This window comes from Raphanus sativus, chromosome 7 (assembly GCF_000801105.2).
Source record: "Raphanus sativus cultivar WK10039 chromosome 7, ASM80110v3, whole genome shotgun sequence".
Classification (NCBI taxonomy): domain Eukaryota; kingdom Viridiplantae; phylum Streptophyta; class Magnoliopsida; order Brassicales; family Brassicaceae; genus Raphanus; species Raphanus sativus.
In genome coordinates this window covers 15203609-15220749 of record NC_079517.1, presented here as the reverse complement: position 1 = coordinate 15220749, position 17141 = coordinate 15203609, and the positions used below count along the sequence as shown (strand labels likewise).

General features: G+C 31.9%; 1 protein-coding gene and 1 long non-coding RNA gene across 2 annotated transcripts; both read right to left on the bottom strand.

Moving 5' to 3' along the window:
- Positions 1-1375: 1375 nt before the first annotated feature.
- Positions 1376-5658, bottom strand: LOC108818012 (lipoxygenase 2, chloroplastic). The gene is made up of 7 exons (XM_018590859.2): positions 5254-5658; positions 4310-5140; positions 4116-4201; positions 3108-3218; positions 2731-3032; positions 2304-2570; positions 1376-2212 (listed from the first exon to the last, which is right to left on the bottom strand). The coding sequence occupies exons 1-7, from the start codon at positions 5615-5617 to the stop codon at positions 1453-1455; spliced, it is 2721 nt and encodes a 906-aa protein (XP_018446361.1). The 5' UTR covers positions 5618-5658; the 3' UTR covers positions 1376-1452.
- A 4377-nt stretch (positions 5659-10035) lies between these two features.
- On the bottom strand, positions 10036-12990 carry LOC108816502 (uncharacterized). The gene is made up of 2 exons (XR_001943869.2): positions 10814-12990; positions 10036-10728 (listed from the first exon to the last, which is right to left on the bottom strand). It is a non-coding gene; the product is annotated as an uncharacterized LOC108816502 (long non-coding RNA).
- Positions 12991-17141: the final 4151 nt, after the last annotated feature.

Genomic DNA, 17141 nt, shown 5'->3' with positions numbered 1-17141 from the left:
TATATTAAATTACTAAGAAAGTAGTTACTATTATGTAATAAATCCGCGTACATATATAAATTAAATGATCATTCTTGTTTATTCGCAATCATTTTAGAGTAAACATATCAAAACAATCAATTTCATCTATGTATATGATGTATAATTAAATTTAAATGATATTAACATAGATATAATATTTTTTAATATGTATATTTGTTAAATGAGATTTCTACACATATGATTTTATGATTATTTGCATATTGTGTAACAAAAATTACACCAACAAATTTTTTGAATTCAACGAGGAGAATATTGTCACCATGTAAACATATGAACAAGTTGCAAAAAAAAAACACATGAACAACTCTCTAAAACGTTGAACTCCAAATGTTTTTCCACATTTTGAATAAAATTTTAATAATATATTTAAAACATGAATTTACAAATGTTTTACACATTTATATGAAACTTGTAAAGAAAAAAATCATGTCATTTATTAAAAGTATTTGGAGATTTAAGAACATAAATCACCTAACATATTTCTTCATCTTCTTGCTATTTGTATCTTTATTATTATTTAAAAAATAAACAATATAATATAAATTATGGCTAACAATATTTTATGGACCTAACAAAATTTAGAATATTATATATCCTCGAGATTTTATGAAATCATTTATACAAAAATCTCTATAACTGTTAACTACTAAATATATTTGAGATATATTAATAAAGTGTAAATGTCTCCCACATCGAAATTTTGTGAAACTCATCAACAAAAATGATTACTATAAATATAGCATGATTTTTCGCTTGAGTGAAAATTAAATAGGCTGTAATAAACTAAAAACCTATTTTTGATTGGTTTAAATAACATCTGCATTTTGACGCACTTATATAAAACTAACAAAGAGAAAATATATGCGATTTAAAAATGCGGATCAAAATCTTGTTGGATATTTAAAAAGTAAACAGTACAAAAGGCATTTTCCTAGTTATGATTTGTTTAATGTATATGACTCATAATTTCACTATTTAAAAAGTATGCATGATATTTTAGAAACTTAGAGCATGTAAGGCAATAATGCAGATATCGATAGCTTAAAATTTTTGTTGTGATATTTTTTAATTCGTGAACTCTGCTTTGTTCTCAGTAGATATGTATTAGGTATTTTTCCTTTTGAAGTTTTTAATTATTTATATAAATTTATTGAAGTGAAATATTATTCTTAGTGTTAAAATGAGTAATTATTTTCATGTATTTTTATGAACACAAATTAGAGAGTTTACATTAATTCAATTTTCTTACCTGCCTTCATGCTTTGCTATTATTTGTAATGAGTTGTTTATTCACCGTATATTGGTAAATATAATACAAATGAGTGTTGTTGGGTAAGCAAAAGAACTGGTTGTTTTATTTCTTATTGTTGACACTCAAATGACTTAGCAAGTAAATACATGTTCTGATGTTCATATAGACACACTGTAGGGAACACCCATTCCGGTAAGACCAGGTTCAGAGATGGGCTTCAAAAGCTCGTACTTGACAACACCTGCTCCAGCTCTGTTCTTTAGAGAAACATTCACGTTCCTCTCATCTATCACACCTTCTAGATATTGGAGCCTGCCTTTGAATCGTTCATATGCAGCAAAGATGACAGGTTCGTCTATCCAAGATGCTTCTGGCTCTTCTCCCAAGTACTCTTCGTCTGGTGAATGGGTCGATAGTAGATCCAGAGTCACCATCACTTGCGTCGCCTGCTTCCTCGACGGGAATGTCTTGAGCAACACCTTCTCTGGTTCCTCATAGAACTCTGTAAGCTCTTCCTCTGTCGGCTCTTCCACTGGCATTTTTATCCTTGTAGTGGTTGGTCGGTTGGGAAAGTACCCTCCATACCCGTACTGTCCAAAGTTTACCGCTGCATGGTGACCTGAAGCCACCCACGCAATCGTAGTCACCACGCCAATCAAGTCATCTTGTGTTTTGAGCTCAGGCCACCATGGTTCGTCTTTCTTGTCTCCGTGCCCTATGTTCTTCACTTCACTCCACCATTCTTGGAGTTCCTCATCCGACACGATCAGTCCTGCATCTGGATAATAGTGCTTCACATAGTCTGTGATCCATTCCTTTAGTGCATCCCACAGCATTAGACCGTCATTCGCAAATGGGTAGTCTGGTATCGTCAGCCGCACCCCATGTTCCGCGTTCTCATCTTCCACAGCCAGCCCCCTGACAAGGCAAACATTTTCATTTTCTTATTAGTAATTTAATTATTATACTTGCAGTTGCAGACACCCAAAAAAATCATCTTAACAGTTACCTGCTGATGAGGTCTGCAGGTAAAGCTTCCTTGTCGAACCTCCATAGTTTACCATAGACGTCTGAACTTAGCTCTAATGAATACTTGCCAGGCCAGAAAGAAGTCTCGATGATTCCACCTGCGTTGACGAGACTTTGGCGTGCACGAGCGTTGATCTCCATGGTGTAGCGGAAGTGGGGAAACAAAAGCCTATAGATAGGATGCATGGCACTTAGTTGTCTGTTTGCCGCTATTATGTATGGCTCCATACAACAATGAGTCCTCAGCCTGTAAAAATTTCCATCTCTTTATTAGTTAGCGTTAGAAAAACACATACGTGTGATGTTGTTATGTATTAAGCAGTTAATTTTAAAAAAATAAAATAATTGGGGTCTAAACAGAAAACCATATGTCTAGAGGGTCTATTGATTATAACGTTTGTCAATACCAGTGGGAGATAAGCTGATGATAACCGGCATCATGAGAAACAACGTGAGTCTTAGCAAGTTTCCATAGCCAGGCGGAGGTAGCATTATACCCTGGCGTGAAGACCTGCTTCCATTGGGGCCTGTTGACATCTGGGGGACGAGTCAACTCAATGGCAACAGGTCTTAATGTGCTATCATCGCTGAGGAAGAATATTGTTCGAGAAGCATATAACATTGAATCATCCAACTCCCTCACTTTGTTAACATACGGTAGTAGCAAGTCGTGATAATCCAACATGAACAATCTCTTGTTCTTTAGAGCCTGCGTATATTCATTCATTCAGTAAGGGAATTGATCTTTTTCTCTTTAAAACCTCTAGAAGATATTAGAAATTACCTCATCAACTGACATGACTCCTCTGATTTCTTTTTCCACAATGTCCCAAGTAATGAGTGAGTTGGGATCACCATAAACCGCAGGGTCTAGTTTGCTTGTCAACGGCCATTCCTAGAATAAAAGTGCATTCGGATTTAAGCACTAAAACCAGAAAATGTTTTTTTTTTCACCAACCATTTATACACATCCATGAATCTTGTTTTATTGGAAGTAGCAGAACTATAACTAGAGGTGGGTTGAAAACCGAACCAGACCAAAACCGATCCAAACCAAATCAAAGTCTATTATCAAATGATTCGGTTTAAGATTTTTCCAAAATGAAGGGTTTGGTTCGATTCAATTTTAAACCAAACCGAGAAACCAATGTATTTTGTTATTGTTTGAATTAAACATACTAGTAATATACAACATACTAAATTCTTAAGACTAAAGTCACTAAATCCTCATATTTTTTATTTTTAAAATTCAGTAGCATATCTTTTTAACCTAATATGTAATCCAAAGATTTGATTAAAATAAGGAAAAGTCTTGACTTCTTATATGCAAACGGAAGCTGCATAGAACCTAAACTAAGTTTCATCCAAAATAAAAGTTTTCCACAACACCTTCTCTCTCTACGTCTGCTGCTTAATTTTCTATTTACTTTGGTTAATTCTGGTTTGATGTGTTTTAACAATTTCCTTTTGTGGTTTTTAAAGGTTTTGTTTCAGTTTTATAATGAATTTAGTTCACATAGTTTATCATCACCAATATGCGTTTAAATTTAAAACATGATTTCTTTTAAAAAAACAAAATTAAAGAAATCCGATTAAACGAAACTGAAACACAAATCAACCCGGATACAAACCGAACCAAAAACAATCCAAACCAAATTAATTATAGTTTACTTCAGTTGAAAAGAATTTTAGAACCGAATTAATCAAACCAAACCGACCCCATAAGATAATCGAAGTTCCCACCCATAAGCAAAACACCCAAACTTATTAATTAAAGACATATATAGCTTACGGTAACTAGCTGAATGCAATAGGGATTAAGGCCTGCAAGTGTCTGGCGAGCAAACTCGTCGTCTCGGATCCATGAAAATCTATCCCCTGAATCAAATATGATAATGATATTAGGAAAGTCAGATTAATTGTATAGGTAGTGTAGAATTGAGTTAATATAACGAAGGACTAAAGAGGAGAGAGGGAGGTTGGTACTGTTAAGAAGAACAGGGGGATCAAACTGGAGAAGATCATCTTGAGCTTCAGCAACAACTTTAATAAGTTTGGGGATCATAGGTAAAAGGCCAGTATCCTTGGGAAGATTGATGCCAACGTCAAAGAGATCTTCTATTGCCTTGAAGTGTGGGAAGGGCGATTTGGGATCCAGCATGATAGACTCGATCTGTGTGAACACGGAGGGAAGAGCTGCCAAGACGGCCTTGCCCGTGAATGCCGTTCCCTTGGTTGGGGAGAACTCCTCGTCTCTGGGGACATAGAACTCCCCTTCGCGATTCTCCGTAGAGGGGTCTTTCTTGGAGCGTTTGCGACCAGTCTTGCACCGTCTCGGGTACGGATGAGAGGGGCCTCCAATAACAGGACGGGCGAGTTCGTCATCTTTGTCAGGGTTACCCACATCGTTGTACACGTCGTAGTCATAAATGCGTTCGTGTTTGGCGAATTCACCAACTTTCTCGCGGTTTTGGCCTCGCAAGGTCTCCAGCTCCTCCTTCCGCAGCTTTTTAAGAGGCTCCGGGGTTGTGGAGGGTAAGTAGCACTTGCTGGAAAAGAATATCCTCTTAGCTGGGTCAACGGACTTGGGGGCGACCCATGAGTGGCATGAAAACGTAACGTTCCCGCTGGGTAACTCAAGCTCCATGTCCGTGATGAATATCTCTCTATGGTGCTGGTTTTGTATCCTGATGGCCCCCACGGTTCCGAAGTCTTCAGGCATGTCAAACACGCACTCATACTTCTCTTCAGCGGAATCTCCATCGAACCATACACGTTGTGCATAGTCTTCTACCGGATCCTTCTCCATCAGCGTCCCTGACATGTGTGTACTTGGGGGGTTAATAATCGCTATCACTATAAATTGAGCCTTGGTTGCACTAATCTACTCTTTAAAGAAAAATGTTTGTTTGATAAAATTGGTTACTCACGGGTGTCAGTCTCGGCGGCGATAAGCTCAACGAGCAGTGATCTACCGGTAATATCTGCAATGTCATCGAGACCTCTCGACCAACGTAGGCCCTCCAGCAACGTCCCTTCTTGGGCCTTTATGAATCCCTTCACTTTGATTTTTTTAGCTTTTTCTTTCACTATGTCACCTTTCTTTCCGCTATTTGACTGTGATGCCCTGACCTTACATCGTCCACTGAGGTTTTGACGACGACACATCTTGTCTCGACGTCCTGTCCAAATGGGGACGTTGATGCGTGGCGATGGTTTATGGAACGGAGAGCTGAGGCTCTTTGCTATGCTCAAGGTCTGGAGACCCGACGACGTCGACTCTTTACAGAACATTTTTTTCTTTAGCTTCTATTTCGCTTACCATCTTCTCCAGTCCCCGCTTCATCTCTTTATACAAGTCTAGATATTATCTTAATTTTGTTCTTTCTAAAAATCAAAAATATTAAACCGTCAAACTTGTCTACATTTTTGTTTTCTACTTTATCCACCGAATTGTTTGTCTCTTGCAGGTTTTTCAAAAAGTTACTAGATTCTGACCTATATGTTTTTTGTTTTAAGTTTTTAATTTAATTTTTATAGTTGAGTTTTTTTGTAATCATATTTGTGTTTAATATTAATTTAATTTGATAAAATAGTTCCTTAAATAAAATATGTTCCACTAATAAAATATGTCCCTTAGTTTAATATCAACATGTCATGTTTATGTTTTAATAGAATATGTTCCACTAATTAAATTCTAAAATCTTTAATAAGAGTTTTTGCTATATTAAATTCTAATATCTCTAAAATAAAATAACTCTATTATAAAATTATATATTATTCCATATTTCATTTATGGAGTAAAAATGGAATAATTTCTACTCTATTTTAATTGAAAAATAGAGTAATAAATAAAAATAAAAATATTATTTTATTTTTGAAATAAATCTATTTTAATTTATTATAGAATAGAAAATGAAATATGATTATAATATTTTTATTTTAAATTTCAGTTTGGAATAAAATACGGAGTGAAGTTGAAGATGTTATTAGATAATAGTAATAGTCATAACAATTATAATAATTATAATAATAATAGTAATCTATAGATGGATTGGATAGACACCAATATATATAAGATTTGCATGGAGGATACATACATTTGCAGAGATACCAAAAGGGCACAATTAGTGGTGGGTTCTCAAGCAGTCTCTGATCATTTAAAATATAGAAATAATTACAAAAGTATTAAAAAAACATAATAAAGGAGAAAAAGAACGAAGACGCTCATAGAGTATCTTAAGTATAAAAGAAAAGAAAAAATTAAAGAAAATTAGGAAAGAGAAGCAAAAGTATCTAAACCTACACATTTTTAGATACCCATAAAACTTTATTTGCCACATGCTTAGATTTAAGTGGTCTTAGAGCATGACTATAGCTGCCGGTTTTTTAAAAAACTTTTTTTTTTGTTTTTTGTTTTCTTTTTTAGTCTGAAAATTAAAAAAAAAAAATCAAAAACTAATCAATCGCGGGTTACTCCGTGTCAGTGAACCCGCAAACAGTGCAAGAAACAGACCAAAATCGATCCTTATTTCATAAGTTTTGTGATCGATCATTAACCTTTTTGCGGGATCCATACTCTAAAAAAACCACTAGGACCCCGGGATAAAGATGGTCTAATTAGTATCTAAAATCTAAAATAGGGTTTCCAACTCACGGTCCGTGTGAGCTACTCTTAGAACCGTTCGTATAGTGGGAAAAAACGGTGGAAACAGATGTTCATTTGTGAATGGTTGCAAATCTTTTTATTTAACGTAGAACTATTTTCTTTGTTTATATTATTATTATAATCTGTTAGATATCTTATGAAATGCTTAGATGACTTCTCTTTTGGAACGCTATAATCAGTATTTCAGATGACATCTTATAATACGCATTTTCCTCATTTTTATGTAACTTTCTTTTCGAAAAAAAGAAATGCTAACTGTTTTCCTTTTGTACAGATAGCAATGTTAATGCACTTTGATTAAGATTCCCCACCTCCTCCAATATAGGTGGAACTTTAAAAAGTAGGAGCAAATAGTGCGGTTCTTCAATTCAAACACATGCTAAACAATTTCGAAAGATCGGAGTCCGGTAAACACTTGAGAAACTGAGCTTGATGCGCAGGAGTTTGCTTGTGAAAGGGAGGTTATCCGGCAGAGATGCTCCATAAGCGAGGTTACACTCCGGTCGGCCCTTTTTAATGTAATTTCTAAAGTTTCCTTCATTTGTATTAAAAACGTATTTACCTTAAAATAAAAATAAAATAACTGATGTATTGCTACTGTAGCATAAAAATGTAAAAGAAATTCCTCATGAATTTAATATAAAAATTATTTTTCTATATAGTTCATTTATTATTATTCTATAATAAATAAAATGTTTTAAATGTACCGCATGCAATCAAGGATGCCATCCATTGTCACAATATTGTTTCATCAAATATAATTCAGTTTGGAGAAAAAAATGTTTTAAATGATTCTTTCATGTTAGTTTTGTATTTATTCCTTTTACATTCTTCTTTTTGTGTACTTTTCTTTACTTCTATTGTATTATTTACTTATTTTATTCTACCCGTCTTCTCATTCTATACTTGTTTCCACATTGTTGTTCTTTCTAAAATATCACTAATCAATATATATGTAACTACTACACCAATTAATGAATCAAGATGTTCCCTAAATTACACAATTATTCAAAAATGACTCAAAACAAAAAGTTAAATGCAAAACTAATCATGATTATTTTAGAATTTTCATTTGTCATATTAACCCAAAAATTTGGATTATTCACGAAAATGTTACTATTTTTTTTTTGAAATCACATGTTTTACTCAATTATTCTCATATTTCTCTTTTATTTACGAAAATTTCACTTTAATCAATACATCAACAACGACGAACAACTAATTTTAAGCTCTAAATACACCTAAAATCAACATCTACATTTTCATATCTAAATTTCTTACATACACAAACAATTTCCATTTCACTTCCTCTCTTATTTCATTCCATAATCCCAAAATTTTTATTTCAAAATTTATAAACTTATTAGATTTACTCAAGTTCATGGTTTTGGTCAAGAACGGGTAGGTAACTTTCGTTAAGAAATTATATGCACTTGGAGAACCTAAACATTAACCTCCCCGGATCAAATAATGATCTTTGTAAAAAAACTCAGATCTATTTCGAAAAAAAGACTTTTGTGGAAGTCTTTGGTTAATGAATATGTTAGTTTTGTAGTTGACCATTTGTGTATTTTTAAAGAAGATTTCTCTCGAGGTCTTCCAACATTTCTTTGTTGAACAAAAAATGAGTAGGATTCTCTAGAAGACTTATCAGATAAACATGTTAGCTTCGCAATCGACTGAATTGTGTCTAAAAATTTGACTTTCTATAGAAGACTTTCCGAAAAATCTTTTGCCAGAAAACTACTAGGAAGTCTTCTCAATTGTCACATGAAATCTTTTCACTATTAGCGGAAGTCTGCGTAGGTTACTTTTGCAATTGAAAATTAGAATAAGAAATAATTTTAATTAGAAGGCTTCCAGATTTTTATTCTGATATTTTGGTCAACCCTTTGGTTATAAAAAAAAACTTTTGTGGAAGTGTTTCGACGGAAGACTTCTACACAAGCTTCTCTGAAAAATAAAATAAGGTCAATTGCAAAAGTAATCTATCAAAATTTCACCGACAATGAAAAACTTCATGTGAGTATAAAAGAATTTTTGGAAGTTTTCTTGAGGAAGACTCTAAGAAGTCTTCTAAGAAAAAGTCAAATATCATCAAAACTTTGATCAATTGTAAAACTAGCATGTTTATCTGAGAAAACTTTTAGGGAAATACTCTCTGGTATATTCTCGAATTTTTCAAAAACAAAAGTAAGCCAATATATACAAATGAAGTCTTCTTAAGAAGTTTGCTGTAAAGTGTACTTCTCTGGAAATTTTCATTTGTAAATTTACAATTGCAAAAATGACTTAAATGGTAGACTTTCTAAAAGTCTTCTTCATGAAGACTTCTTCTTTGAGAAACTGCTCAAAAGGTTTTCTAGGTCAATGTTTAATAAATTTTCATTTTTTTCTAAAATTAAAATGACTCTTTAATAATTTCTTGGTAATTCATATATATAAGTCAATATTGAGGCTCATGAATGAAATTCATAATTTAATCGGTAATAATTATGAGTTTACCAACATTAATATTTATCAATGTTTATAGCTAATGATAGAAGACTATGAGGAAATATTCTGCATTAGGTTTTGTAAAAAAAATATTTTCAAGAGTGTTAAGTAAATTATATATATATATATATATTTTTTTTTTAACTCTCAAAAGTGTTAAGTAACTTCAAGAATATCTAGTCATGTGGTTTAATGTGTCTCCTTAGATCACAAGATATACTTTTTAACTTTTTATGAGATTCAAAATTTTAAATTTCACTTAAAATTTAAATTTTCCGTTTAAGTTTTAATTTTGTTGCTTAGATTTTCCGCTCATATTTTAATTTATGCTAATTTAAGTCTTCTGTGAAGTCTTCTGAAGACTTCTAATGAAAGTTTTATATGTTTTAACTTATGTAATGTCTTATCTTTTGTGAATTTGATTAAGTTTTCTCGAGAAGTCTTATCCCTTAGTTTTAGTAAATTTGATTTAACTTTTGTGTTTTTTTTTGCTATTGAAGTAGTATCAATAAATTCAATAGTGTCAAGTACTTTTAGTAAAATAGTATTGTAGACATGAACATATTTACAGATGTTTGCATTAACATCTCTTCAATTTTTTTATAAAAAAAAATCCACAATTAAAAGAGTATACATACAAAACACAAAACATACCTTAAACAAAACTATTACAAATGAAGTTAGAGATCATTAATCCACATAGATAAGTTTGGACTCCACTTGACATCATCATCCCTTTGTAGCACTTCGACAAACTGTGAGCATATGTTGTTTAAGCATTGAGAATGACACTCATCTCGAAAAGCTGTAACACAAACAACATAAGATAGAAATCATAAACTTTGATAGTCCTCCATATTCATGTTCTAGGTTTTTGAAGACAACCTGGAAGACTTCCAAGAAGACTTCGCACGCATGAAGTCTTCTTGAAAGTCTTCCGGCAAGTATTCCATGAAATCTTGAAAAAACGTGAAACCTCAAACTTTCATCAATTTCAACACACTCAGATCTGTTTACTTAGATGAAGAAAAAAATAAGAGGTTTAAGCAACAAGATGAGTTACTAGATGAAGAAAATTCAGATATGGAAACTTGCTAAAAACACTCAGATCTGTTTGATTCCACTATTGGCTTCAACCTACAAGATCTCCTCTCCCACATTGACACCTCCGGCAGTAAACTTTGAGACCTCTTTCTCCAGCTCGGACAGGGTCCTCCACTTTACAGTTCCAGATCTGAAACTAAATCAAAGATTTGGGACATAGCTGGGAAACATATAAGAGTTTTAAGAAACAAGAGATTACCTAAGCATATATAGAGACTTACCAAAACACTGATCAGATCGATTATAAAAGAGGAGATATAGGAGAAAACTCCGACAGAAGACTTCCAAAAAGTATTTTAGTGCATTATATGTTATAAGACTTCTAAGAAGACTTCACGAAAGTCTTTCAAACTTTGACTCAGATATAAAAAACATGCATATCCAAAAATGTTCAAATGACTTCAAAACAGAGAAAAACTTCAAAATAATTTTTATACTTAAATAATAAATAAAATAGTCACATTAGAATGAACATGTAATTGTTTAGAACAACACACACAAAAATACATATCAAAAATTTATAGATCTACCTTTAAAATAGTGGAAGATAAGAACCATGTAATCAAAAACCTGTAAAGACAAAATAAATTATTGAGAATGACATGAGACAAAAAATGAGAAATTGACATTAAGTTTGGTGTTTTTAAGTTCAAAGAGATTAGAGAGAGGTTGAAAAGTTCCAGAGTGAGAGAAACAATACATTTTTTTGCAGCCATTTTAGAATTAGATAAAGGATGTATAAATTTTCTTTATATAGAAAACACAAATTCCAATTAGATTAAATATTTTCGATTGAAAAAACTTTCAAAAAAGTCTTATAATAGTCTACTGAACCTTAAATTTACTATTCGCCTATAAGATTTTCTCAGATTTTCAGAGAAGTCTTCAAGTGCATTATTTGTTAGAAAACTTAAGTCATCTAAATCTTAAATTCAAATAACTAACTAAACCTAAAGAAACAATTCATTATATTTAAAATCAACTTTTAAAATAATTGATATACACAAAACTAAACATATATATGTCAAATTTAATTTTTCAAAAACAAATTAATATTCCAAAATCTAAATCTAAAAAAAACCATACTATAACATATGTTATCAAACTCTAAAGCAGTTAAAGAATATTATAACTCCATTTACATTCACCCACCTATGTTAAAAATAATTTAATTTTACTAGATATTAATTTATATCATTTAAAATATTTATAGTTACATGATTTTAATTTTTGTCATTAAAAATATTTTTGTAAAATGTATAAATTATTTTAAGATTTACTATATGGGAAGATTTTCTTCCCACCAAACACTTCCCGTGGTTATATTCATAAAAATGCATATTGATTTTCTGTTTGTTTTTTAGAAAATAATTATAATTTCACTAGTATTTTGGGTTAATTTTACATTTGATTGAAGTTAGATATATTTTTACATTTGAAACCAAGATTAGGTGATTTTGGTAGATTACTCTTTATTAAAATATTTTTTTTATAGAAAAGTAGATAAACATTAATAAATTAAAATGTAGAATATATGATGAAAACGTAACACAAATCGTATCAATGTGAAAACTTAATCACCAAATATGACTATAAGATAATTTAATCTGCATGGTATAGCAACGACCAAACCACCACAAACCATTACAAATATATATCTTTTGGTGGTTTACTAAAACAAAACAATTATATAGACCATTAAACAATAGCATTATATCTAAATTTGTTAACTGTTATTGAAATATTTCTAGGAAAATATTCTTTTAGGAATCTTGGTAATGCTTTAACGCATATATTTATATATATATATTGTTTGTCATCAGCGAAATAATAGACTCAAACTGATTTTGTGAACCAAACTGTTAGATCTGCGTCCATATGAACGATAAATGATGGTTGATTCCTCACACTACGTGCTAGACTATCAGTTTTTAAGTTTTTTTTGTCTGTGGTACATGAACGATCTCTGAGTTTAAGAAGCTCTCTTTAAGGGTCTTGATATCTTCCAAATAACTTGCAAAAACTGGTCATTTTTCTGGTTCCGAAACTATTTTCACCAATTATGAACAATCCGTTGCAAACGTAATCTGAAATTGACGTAAATTCTTCATGCATTCTATTGTTTACACTAGTGCTTCTACCTCTGCGTGAAGAGGAAAAATACTGGCCTAACATTCATTGTCCCCATTAGATCATCAAAATCTAGTAAAGTAGTATACCAACCTTATCCCGAAAAAAAGCTCTATCTTTCCATGAGCCATCTGTAAAACACCATCGTCCGTGATTTTGCACTAGGGTGGTATTTATATTATGCAGAGCCGTCTTTGTTAGAATTGCAATTTGTGCCTCCATTCAAAGTATAGATTCTTTTTTTTTTTTTTTTTTTTTTTGAGCAACATCAAAGTATAGATTCTATAACAGCGAATTTAAGTGTATCCCTAGGTTCAACTTCCAGCGAATTTATATGCGTTAACGCATATATATATATATATATATATACATAGTTTTTTTGTCACTGATATATACATAGTTATAACCACCATATTATATTGCTACCAGATATGACGAAGTATATAGAGTCATATTCATAAATAATGGTAATTTCAAGACAAATTGAGAGTCCAAGATATATGAATAATGGGTGCGCAGTGTGAAGTTGGTTTCTTTTTTTTTGGTGGTTTTTTATTTAGCGCGAAGTTAGTTACACGCAAACACCGCGAACTTGGACATGATTATTAGAATTATTCGTACCAGCTTATTGTGTGGTTGATCTGGAATCATGAACATTTTTCAGATAACCTAACTAGAGCATAAAATCTGTCTTCTGGTTAACATAAAACGCAAAGATTGATACGTTACTTCTTTGTTTTCTAGGGAAGTGAGAAGGAGAGCGCGCACGTTTTTCCTGTTGTTGCTGCCCAATTCTAACTAACAAATTACGCCCACACCATCCTATGGGATATTGACGTATTAATGAGCACCATACGCTTAGGTTTCTCAATCTCGTCTAAGCCGTCCTCTTGTCTCATGTAACGCTACCTTCCAATATTTAGGCCAATAATTTCTGTAATAGTGACTAGAAGACAGAATTCACTTATACGGGACCATCTGCAATTCTAGTGTACATTCATTTATTTTGAAATGAAAGCTTGTTGTGATGGTCCAGCACTCCAGCTAATAATTAATGCACTAATTCATTTTCTTATGACAGTGCATCGAATATGGGAAGATGATATCTTGTTGTGAGCAAGAAACTTATTAACTTGTGAAATAGAGGCTTTGGCAGCTCGACGTTTATAATTTGTGAGAAGTCAAAATATACTGCAAATTAATCATGCACTGAATTGCTAATTGTATGTATATGTATACTTGCACGACGAGGTTATTTACAATATGTATTACTGCAGAACGCCTTAGACAGTTAGACATGCAATGATGCACACGAGAACCTCGGGCCTATGTTGAGTACATTTGATTTATGAATCTCTATAATATTATTTGAGAAGTCACTTTCATATATGTCATGTTCACGTTAACTCTCACGAATACCTTTAATAAATTTAAAATATTATATATGACTAAGTTAACAATGTATTTTTTTTCAAAATAAGATTTTAGTTCACTTTTTAATTTACTTTTCCTTTTGAAAACACACATAAATAGAAAGGGAAATATTTATCAAATACAAACATATAATTTTGTAACAAAACGAACTTTAATTATTTTTAAAAAATTTCCTTAAACAATATAAATAAAAAGGAAATATATAAGCTTCTAATATATATACACACACACGTAAGATTCATAAAAATGTAAATATAAATTCTCTTAAAAATCTTCTTTTAAAAGATAATATTTTTTTTAATTTGAATATATTAAATTTAATATATTTTACTGTCATTTCTTTTTAATAATAATCTTTTAATTAACTCTTAAATTTAATTTTACTTTTTGCAAAGCACACAAATAGAAAAGTAAATATTTATAAAATATAAACATATATATTTTACATATAAAGAAATTTTAGTTGTCTTTTCTAAATTTTCTAAAAAACACAAATAAAAAGGAAAAATATATAAACTTTTTACTGTACTATATATGTATACTAGGGTTAGGTTATAGTTCGAGAATTTGATATCTATAGTAGTGTAAAATATGAAGATATGATCTCACTCAAAACATTCTTTATTGCTGATTAGAAGAATCGATTACAACACCCGAAATAGGAAAAATTGCCAAATATAACTCACAACTTGATTTCAAATGTAAAAGTATACCCAAACTTGAATCAAATGCAGAAGTAACTTAAAAGACTATTGAAATTACAACCAACTCCTTATGACCAAACAAAAAAAACAGTTTTTATTTTACGTGTTTAACCCCAATAAGTCTTCTGGCCAGACGACTTTCAAGTAAGTCGTCCAGACTACTTACTTGAAAGTCGTCCAGTATAGTTAATCTTAAAAATAATTTATAGATTTTTAAAAAAATATTTTGATAAGTGAAAAATTGAAATCATGTAATTAAAATATGTTAAAAGTGTTATAAATTAAAATATAACAAAAGTGAATTGTTTTCAACATAGATGAGTGAAAGTAGTGAGTCATGATATTCTTTAGTTTAGGTTTTGCCAACATATGTTGTAGTATTGTATGTGTTCTTAGGGTTAGATTTTGGAAAGCATAAAAATATTTTTGAAAAATATGAAATTTACCCAAATGTGTTTATTTATGTGTATAGTATAAACACTAAGCAAGTTTAATTTGATTTTATAACTTATTTAGTTAGTTAATTTTAGTCAATTTAGTTTAGTGGTTAAATTTAGGGTCTGGACGACTTACAAGTAAGTCTTCTAGACGACTTACAAGTAAGTCTTCTAGACGACTAGACGACTTACAAGTAAGTCTTCAAGACGACTAGACGACTTACAAGTAAGTCTTCTAGACGACTGGACGACTTACAAGTAAGTCTTCTGGTATAGTTGATCTTAAAAATAATTTATAAAATTAAAAAAAAAATATTTTGATAAAGAAAAATTGAAATCATGTAATTAACATATGTTATAAGTGATATAACTTAAGATACAATAAAAGTGATTGTTTTCAACGTAGATGAGTGAAAGTATTTAGTTTCCCGCTAAAAATATTTGAGTTTCCCGCTAAAAATATTGAAGTCTTCTGGACGACTTACAAGTAAGTCGTGTAAGTCGTCTAGGAAGTCTTCTATTCAGAAGACTTACTTGAAAGTCTTCTGAATCTAAAATATTTAACCTAATTGGATTTTTTGTCTCCCTATATAAAGAAAAATTTACACATTCTCTCTCTCAAATGGCTGCAACAAAAATGTAATGTTCATCATTCTAAAACTCTCAAACCTCTCTCTAATCTCTTTGAACTTATAAACACCAAGCTTATATCAATTGATTGTTTTTGTCTCATGTCTTTCTCACTAATTTATCTTGTTTTTGCAGGTTTTTCATCACATGATTCTCATCTTCCACTCATTTAAAGGTAGATCTATTAATTTTAGAAATGTATTTTTATGTTTCATTTTTCTTCATTTTGTAACTTCTTGTTGCATAAAGTTCTTACCTTTTTCCTCAAACTAATACTCTCCAAAGCCACTCTAATCTCTTAGACTTGAAAACACCAAACTTTATATGAATTTTTCAGTTTTGTCTCATGTCTTTCTGAATAATCTATCTTTTTTTGCAGGTTTTTAATCAGATGGTTCTCAACTTCCACTTAGATATGTACGTTGTGTGTTCTATATAAGTATGTTTATCTAATCTTCCACTCATTTTCTATGTTTTTAAGCCATTTGAACGTTTTTGGATGTGCAGATTTTTCAGATCTGGATATGCAGGTTTTTCAGATCTGGAAGACTTCTGGGACGACTTCCAGGAGGTCCAGACGACTTCCAGGAGGTCCAGACGACTTCCAGGAGGTCCAGACGGCTTCCAGGAGGTCCAGACGACTTCCAGGAGGTCCAGGCGACTTAAAGGAGGTCCAGAAGACTTCCAAAAAGTCCAGACGACTTCCAGGAAGTCCAGACGACTTACAGGAAGTCCAGACGACTTCCAGGAAGTCCTCTGGATCTCCTAGAAGTCTTCTGGACCTCCTGAAAGTCGTCTAGACTTCCTGTAAGTCGTCCGGACTTCCTGGAAGTCGTCTGGACTTTCTGGAAGTCTTCTGGACCTCCTGGAAGTCGTCTGGACCTCCTTTAAGTCGTCTGGACCTCCTGGAAGTCGTCTGGACCTCCTGGAAGTCGTCTGGACTTCCTAGAAGTCGTCTGGACTTCCTAGAAGTCGTCTAGACCTCATGGAAGTCGTCTGGACGTCTTGGAAGTCTTCTGGACGTCCTGGAAGTCGTCTGGACCTCCTAGAAGACTTCTGAAGAAGTTTTCTTCCATATTAAGTGGAGTCTAAGCTTGTCTTTGTAGAGAAATGATATATAATAGTTTGTTTGTGGTATGTTTTGTGATTTACATGTGTACTCCCTTAGTTGTGACATTTTTGTAAAATCATTAATAATGTTTCCCAATATGTAA

Coding starts and splice junctions, on each gene's coding strand:
- LOC108818012 (XM_018590859.2), bottom strand. CDS start 5,617: ATGTTCTGTAAAGAGTCGACGTCGTCGGGTCTCCAGACCTTGAGCATA. Junction 5,141..5,253: donor CGCCGCCGAGACTGACACCC/GTGAGTAACCAA, acceptor CACACATGTCAG/GGACGCTGATGGAGAAGGAT. Junction 3,033..3,107: donor GAGTCATGTCAGTTGATGAG/GTAATTTCTAAT, acceptor GAATATACGCAG/GCTCTAAAGAACAAGAGATT.